Genomic DNA, 8,566 nt, shown 5'->3' on the forward strand with positions numbered 1-8,566 from the left:
CTTCCTCAGCCCCAGCTCTCTGTGTCTCCTGAAGTTATCACACAGAGAGGATCAGTGCAGCTTCACTGTCATGTTCCAGACCATGTTAAAGTGTATCAATGTTCTTTCTACCCAGAGACACAAAACACAAATCTAAAAAACTCTCCATCGTGTCAGCTCTCAGTCACTGGTTCTGAACTGATCAGATGGACAGGACACAGATCTCCTAAAGCACTTCGTATTATTTGTTTCTACGCTCTGGATAAAACAGTTCGTACTCCTTCTCCTCACTCTCTCCCAGCTCCAGTGCTGTGTAAGCTTTATATCACATGGACCTTTATATCATTTGTGCAGTCTGTGTATTTCTATCTGTGTGAATGATGAACTCTAAAACCCTTTTCCTGTCATTTATTCATCTAATTTTTTTTTTCAGATCAGAAACCGATACTAAGTGTCAATTATGATAATCAGACTGATGAATTCAGACTTTCATGTGAAATACCAGAGTCAGAGTCAGTAAGTGCTGATGTTAGCTGTAATCTCTACACTGGAGAAAATCCTCAGCCTTATCGAAAGATCCGAAGGTCTAAAACGAGAAATTCTGGGAGGTTTTCTTGTATTTTTGAAGTACAGAGAACAGATATGTTTAATGTTCTGCAGTCAGTAAAGAGCAGTGAAGTGAGCTGTGATTATTCACTGAGCTCTGACTCGACTGCTCGCTCTCTAATGAGTGATAAACACAATCTGATACGTAAGTTACATTTAATCACTGAGCTTTTATCTGCACTTGTTTTAGACATTTGAACCAGATTTCATCTATTTGTGTGTTTTATTTCTTCAGCTTTTTCCCCTACACTGACACAGACGTCTACAACTGAAACGTCTACAAGTTAGTGATTCAGGTTTAATGCATAATAAAGTATAAATTTCTGACATCTGTTTTTGTAACTTTAAACTTATTCACATTTATTATTCATCAGGTTTATTTCCCTCACCGAAACAGACGTCTACAACTGAAACATCTGCAGGTTAATGAGTCAAGTTTAAAATTATATAATAATTTAAGTTATACATTTGTGATGTCAGTTTTACTTTGATAATCTGTTTATGTAAGTCTGAATTGATATTAAACTTATTCACATTTATTATTCATCAGGTTCATTTCCTACAATAACACAGACGTCTACAACTGAAACCTTCACTACAGGTAAATAACACAGTTGTCATTAAAACTACATCTGAGCACGGTGTTCATTTGACTTGGTAAAATCGAGGCATTTGAAATGGTAAAATATTCAGTTTGTACACTTTGTGTGAGAGCAGAAACGATGCCATCATCTATATTTACAGCTCAGTTTTTCCTTTATCACTCTTTACTCATTTGAAGTAATAAATTTCCTTTATGATATGTTTTATAATTGTCTTTCCAGATTCTCCAGTTTCTACAACTGATCTGATCACCACAAAGTACATAACGACTCGTAAGTAACAACAAATCCTCATCATTTTTATTTCTTGCATTAAATTACACATTTGTGATCAATTTTTCTTTGATCATCTGTTTTTGTAAGTCTGAATTGGGTTTAAACTGATTCACATTTATTATTCATCAGGTTCATTTCCTACAATAACACAGACGTCTACAACTGAAACCTTCACTACAGGTAAATAACACAGTTGTCATTAACACTACATCTGAGCACTGTGTTCATTTGACTTGGTAAAATCGAGGCATTAGAAATGGTAAAATATTCAGTTTGTACACTTTGTGTGAGAGCAGAAACGACGCCATCATCTATATTTACAGCTCAGTTTTTCCTTTATCACTCTTTACTCATTTGAAGTAATAAATTTCCTTTATGATATGTTTTATAATTGTCTTTCCAGCTTCTCCAGCTTCTACAACTGATCTGATCACCACAAAGTACATAACAACTCGTAAGTAACAACAAATCCTCATCATTTTTATTTCCTGCATTAAATTACACATTTGTGATCAATTTTTCTTTGATCATCTGTTTTTGTAACTCTGAATTGGGTTTAAACTGATTCACATTTATTATTCATCAGGTTTATTTTATACACTGATACAGTTTTACACAACTGAAATATCCAGAGCAGGTTAATGTTAGTTAGTGACTCTGTTTTAAAGCCCTTTACACTAGAATATTACGGAGTGTGTAGCGTTTGCGTTAATATGTGTGTTGTGTTTTGTTCATATTTGCATCCTGTACCGACGACACCATCCATACCTACAGAGACATCTACTGCAAGTCAGTTTATTTATTTATCTGCCAGAGTTTAGTCATTTTAACCAGACGATTATAAATATTCTGTCATTTTCTGTCTTCTCCAGTTCTTTATACTCATCTGATCAGAGCGATGACTGGTACATTTTCTACACAATAAACCTTTTTAGAACGACTGATATTCTTATACATCATTAATACCACAACTAAAAACCCGTATTGTGTTTAAAATAACCAACAGTTTCACTTCAGTAGATAAAAACTGACTTAATAAATAAATAAATAAATAAATAAATAGTGCTAATAATAATAATACAAATAATAATACAAATACTAACAGTAATACTACTACTACTACTACTACTACTACTACTACTACTAATAATAATAATAATAATAATAATAATAATAATAATAATAATAATCATAAATAAATAAATAATAAATAAGGCAATGATAACAAACATAATAAATAAATAATAACAATAACAATAATAATAATAATAATCCTTCATCGATCAGAAACGTGAGCATCTCTTTTAGTGTTCAGTGGACCATGAAAATATCCATAGTGAATTTACAGTGTGATTAAATGATCTTCGTGCTGTAGGATCTCCTGAGAACCCGCAGGTTTCATCCCTCTGGACGATTGGAGCAGTGTGTTTGCTTGTGTCTGGAGCTTTACTGACTGGATTCAGTATCTTCATCTTTCTCAGTGAGTGTTTATTCATTTCTACATGTAAATATTCATGTGGATTTATTTGACATTAAACATTAATGTGTTACTGTTAGACTATAACAGACCACTGAAAACAGTTCATAACATAAAGAGTGTTGACATGAGCGTTTATTCATGGGACCAACAGATCGAAATGACTTTTCTTTCAGGGACCGACAGAAGAGGAAGGTGAGAAACTTCTGCCATTTATTTCCAAGCTGTTTTACTTCGTCACAAAATGAATGGAAAATGGTTTAAAACACATCCATGTAAATGACTAACTGTTCAAATGTCCTGTGTTCTGTTTCTCTGATCTCTGTTTGACTCGACAGATTTAAAGGTGAGATTTCATTTCTTTTCTTCTTAAATTAAGCCACCTGTCGAGTTCCCAGATCCTCGTTTTAAACGCTTATTAACGTGTGTACTTAAACTGTATTGTACATAATTATTGTTCTTGTATTATTTTTATTATTGAACTATTACTAGTCGTATATAATGTCATCTAGTAGCTTAGTTTGTTTTCTCATTAACAATACAGCAGTTGTGTAATCAGTATGTTTGTGTATGTTCGGTATGTAGTTGTTGGAGGCTCTGAATGCTGTTTTCTAACTAAACTGAAACAGTAAAAGTTTTTATTTAAACCTAAAAACATGCATGATAAATTATTTAAATGTTTATTTATTTAGAATCCGAATGAATTTTAATGTCAGTACAGTTAATAGTTCAGTGTTGTTGTTCCGAGATGATTGTAAGCGTTAGGAAGTGGTTTATTACGGAGTAAAAGCTGTGTGTGTGTGTGTGTGTGGTGGGTGTGTGTGTGTGTGTGTGTGTGTGTGTGTGTGTGTGTGTGTGTGTGTGTGTGTGTGTGTGTGTGTGTGTGTGGTGGGTATGTGCGTGCATGCGTGTGTGCGCGCGGTGGGTATGTGCGTGCATGCGTGTGTGTGTGTGTGTGTGTGCGCGCACGGTGGGTATGTGCGTGCATGTATGTGTAGCTGCCGGTCTCATGCTAACCGCTGCTACTCTTATCTGCGTTGTTTTCAAGGCTCGGGGTCGCTTTCGTTCAGTTCACCAGGGAAGGTTTATTAACAGTGTTTCCCACCTATCAACACTCCTCTCTGTGGATTAACGTCAATAAAGGAGATAAATCACCCGTGGGCACCTCGTGACAATGTATTCCTGTATAATACAACACACGTTAGCTAGCTAACAACCAGTGGTGTAGTCTAGTTTTTTGTAGTGAGTATACTGTGACCCCCCCCCCCCAGCCTCATACGCACCCATCCCAAAGCGACACCCCATAGGCACCACCACACTCACTAATTCATAAAATATACATCTACATGTAATTTAGAGCATTATTAAAGACTGCTTATGTGTCATCCACATTCCAATTTATTATAAGCAACAAAAGACAGTCAGCTGATAAACCTTGTGCTCCAAGTCCCATATTCATATAACATTTAAGGCTAAATGTAGCTTTTAAAGGTATAAAGTTCACACAAAATTGAAAACTGTGTTATTTCCTCACCCCTCAATTTGTTCCAAAACTGTATGAGTTTCTTTCTTCTGTTTAACACAAAAGATTAGATTTTGAAAAATGTTGGTAATCAGACAATTGGCAGCACCCACTGACTTTCATAGTCTATATTTTTTCCTACTGTGAAAGTCAGTGGGTGCTGCCAACTGTCTGATTACCAACATTTTTCAAAATATCATCTTTTATGTTAAACAGAAGAAAGAAACTCATACAGTTTTGGAACAAATTGAGGGGTGAGGAAATAAAATTTTCATTTTTGGGTGAACTATTTTTCTGTTGTGAAAAAGAAAAATGTATTACATTTATATGCAGTCATAACTCGTTACATGTGTATGTGCGTGTGTCTGTGTGTCACTGTGTATTTGTGTGTGTGTGTGTGTGTGTGTGCGTGCGTGCGTGTGTATGTATTTCTGTGTGTGTGTGTGTGTGTGTGTGTGTGTGTGTGTGTGTGTGTGTGTGTGTGTGTGTGTGTGTGTTCTCCTGCAGACCCTGTTGAGGTTTACACACATGTGATCTACACACTCTCCTCTCAGCAGCTCTCAGAAGAAACTCGGCTCCTTTCAGCTTCCTCTGAATGATGGACACCGATCAGGACGCGCTGCTTCTCGTCTGTGCTTCATTTCATTTCAAGTCTCTGCTTAATGAATTCATCTCAATTAGCTTCCACTTGTTCACTGTATCGATAGACAAAAGTTCAGATGATCTGATTATGATCGTGATGATGTTAAATATTTGTTAGATATATTTGGATAGGTTTGTAGACCTCAATGCTCCATACAGAATGAAATGATTACACTGATTCTTTTTTATCGTTCATATCCACAACTAAAAAGTAGAAATACACTTTTAGATTTGAACCTTTTCATGTGTTTTGCACTGTCTGTAGCAGTAAATCTATGAACTATCAGTCAGAGACACTGGCAGTGACCCGAGTCACCTACAGGATCTCTGGGTCCAGTGGTGTTGTGATTGTGGGGCTTCAGGTGATTTAAACCCCTCATGTACTGTCACCATCCTCTGGGCTTTTTAAGACTGGAAACGTTTTACACCACAAATAAAGTACCAGATTTACCAGTACAAGAAACCGTCTGTCCGTCAGCGTTCATTTGACACGTTTTTTCAGTTATACGCTGTTTTAAAAGTTACGTGACGAGCAGTTAAACAGAACAGAACAGTGACCTGTTGTATGTTCCGGCCATTGGATACTCTCCATTCATTCATTCATTCATTCATTCATTCATTCATTCATTCATTCATCGTTCAGCCACATTTAACAGTTTAAATGTCAGTATGTTAGTTTTGTTCTGATTATATTTAATAACATGACTTTATTAAATGTAGGTTTACGTCATAAATATATTAATACTTTTGTTATTTAGAGTTGTCGCTTTTACGTGAGTCACTCAGGGGGTTGAGTCCATCATCCCTTTGAACCCTAGCAATGCCCCTGATATGGGTTGATGTGAAGCTGTGATTTATTTACAGTCACATGGACAGAATCACAGCACAACAATAACAAACACCATGTAATGATTGTCTTCAGTGTCCTGGTTTAATAAATCTGCTGTCAGCTGTTCATACACTATCACAATCATTCATGTGAAGCTTTCATTTCTGTCATATACAACCTGAGGATTGTTCATTGCTCTTACAAATCAGTAGGACATTTGGAGTGGAGTTTGTTGTCTGTCTTTACAAACTGACCTGTGTAGTGGAAATTTTTACTTTAGAGAAGAACACATGAATCTGTCCTTCTAGGCTTCTGTATTTACCATGGCTGGTAGTTATTGTGACTAGAGATTTCAGTTGTTTCTTCCTAAAACTGCCTTTAATCAGACCTTTCCCATGAGACCTTTTTTGTTCCCGTGGGATTAGGTTGGTCAGAAGATGAACAGGCGATGCTTCTAAGCCAATGGTGGATGATGTTTTGGTTTTATGACTTCCAAATATTTTAACCTAAGTTGAAATTAACGGTACTGGAATTAACGTTACGCCTATTTGGTCTGTTCGTCCGCCGAACAGGCCGTGTAACCTTTATTAATTCTATGAAGGCGGGATCTTCCCGGCCAAGAAAGATTCGCTCTCCTTTTACTGTATACCGTAATTTAAATTAAATTAACTTAATAGAGCATGTAGTTCAGACCAGATATTGCAGGTACCTTAATTTGTGAGCGAGACTCAGAGACAAATCACCTGTGGCTCAAAATTATGACATTTAATGAATGAGACAAACACAACATAAAACTAACTACACAAACAAACAAAATAAATAGGGAAAACGGAAATGAAAATAAAATAAAACAAAAGAAATTTAAAATTGGGGAAAGGGAGGAAGAGACTGGAAAGAAGAAACTAGAGAAAGGAAGAAAAGGAGTGGCAAGCTTAGACTTCAAAATTAAATCACACCCTAACTGGGAAATCGTCATAGAAAATTCACCTTAAATTCACCTTAAGATTCAATGAAAGATTCCTACTTAAAATTACGCATCTAAATTGGTTGGTAGAGGAAACGGTTACTTGCATTGGCTTACTGCACAAGAGTCCGGATGCAACAGAGAAATCTCTGAAATGTCAGTTAGGGTGGGGTCAGACGTTCTTCCAAGTTCTCCTGAAGATCAGAGCAGTTGTCGTTCTTGGAAGTGAAGCTTGCTGGAACTTCGTTGAAGGAAGATGGAGTCGTCTTGAAGCTGTTCCGAAAGTCTGACCACGGATTAGTGGTGTTTCTGACAATTTAAAGGTCACGAACTCCACCCATCTTTGGGAAGATGACCAATACTTCGGTCAGTATTTTGAAGGGAAAAACTCCCTTTGTTTCAGGTGTCTGTGGGCGTGGTTTAGCTATCAAACTTTTAGATGACTTTAAAGTTTGATCCAGGGTGTATTAAGATGGTATGGCGCCTTTCGTGCTCAAATAAAATACACCAGTGCTTGAAAAATGAGTAACCGATAATTTTGTGGTCATTTGGATACTAAACATGAAGGGTAATGACGGTATGAAGGCAGCGGTACATTACATACATAGATCATTAATCAAGGCAAAGATAAAGGCAAAGAAACAAAAATGAAACATGAACAAGATGCACTTTCATTAGGGAAGTAAACAGAAAACAATAGCTTCGTATACATTCTGACATCAGACCTTAAAGGGTCATACGGCATTAGAACAGGTATACATTAACATGCCATGATCAGTAAGATATGATGATAGAGTATAACGGATTTTAAAATACAATGTTGTTTTCTGACACATGAATAAGATACACCCTTGTCAGGAAATTAAGGAGCAAATAATTTTAAGTCAGGCAAGCCTTAAAAGAAGAAACACATTACAAAAAGGGTTATAAGAATGAGAACCTTAGAGTACCTTATCTTGGGTTTTATTAGTAAACGGAATGTCTCATTGTGTTGTGTGTGTGTGTGTGTGTGTGTGTGTGTGTGTGTGTGTGTGTGTGTGTGTGTGTGTGTGTGTGTGTGTGTGTGTGTGTGTGTGTGTGTGTGTGTGTGTGTGTGTGTGAGAGAGAGAGAGAGTTCTGTTTGCAGGCCCCAATGAGCCGCATGGGGTTATCTGGTCTTTGTGGAGACTCCAGACATTCTGGAGCCAGGTGTGGGTGTAAAACTGGGTTGCTCATCGGTTAATTGAGGAGTAGATGTTGAAATTTAGGGTGCCTGGGACATGAGTTTAGAGAAATGATCATGTTGTGTAGAGAACAAAGTAAACATGTTAAAGCTGCTTTGTTTAGTGATGTGTAAACTGTTCAGAAGTGAGTGTGTGACCATGAGCACAGTGGAGAGCTGAATGTCGGTGAAACACTAGACTGTGTGTTTCGTGTGCTAATATGTTCTGCTTCCTGATTCTTACATTTACACGAGTGTCTTGACTTTTCACTTCATCCAGAGGCTGAAAATGGAGCTGCTCGTCACTCCTGATCTTCTTCCATCTGATTCTGGACATAACTCTCAAAGGAGTCGTTATTGTGTGCTAGTGAGTTCAGTGACTCTATTAGATGTTTAAATATCATCTAGAGATTCTTCTGCTGCATCTATACACAAAGATTAGAACAGAAAATGTTATGTTTACTTTGA

At 36.7% G+C, this 8,566-nt stretch overlaps 1 protein-coding gene across 1 annotated transcript; it reads left to right on the forward strand.

Annotated features, from left to right (window-relative positions):
- The first annotated feature begins 9 nt into the window (after window positions 1–9).
- Window positions 10–6,315, forward strand: LOC113636984 (mucin-3A-like). The gene is made up of 14 exons (XM_047809787.1): window positions 10–292; window positions 413–730; window positions 821–868; window positions 960–1,007; window positions 1,136–1,186; window positions 1,410–1,460; window positions 1,593–1,643; window positions 1,867–1,917; window positions 2,238–2,252; window positions 2,336–2,368; window positions 2,839–2,943; window positions 3,117–3,135; window positions 3,279–3,286; window positions 4,970–6,315. The coding sequence occupies exons 2-14, from the start codon at window positions 622–624 to the stop codon at window positions 5,059–5,061; spliced, it is 681 nt and encodes a 226-aa protein (XP_047665743.1). The 5' UTR covers window positions 10–292; window positions 413–621; the 3' UTR covers window positions 5,062–6,315.
- Window positions 6,316–8,566: the final 2,251 nt, after the last annotated feature.

This window comes from Tachysurus fulvidraco, unplaced genomic scaffold, assembly GCF_022655615.1.
Source record: "Tachysurus fulvidraco isolate hzauxx_2018 unplaced genomic scaffold, HZAU_PFXX_2.0 HiC_scaffold_130_np12, whole genome shotgun sequence".
Classification (NCBI taxonomy): domain Eukaryota; kingdom Metazoa; phylum Chordata; class Actinopteri; order Siluriformes; family Bagridae; genus Tachysurus; species Tachysurus fulvidraco.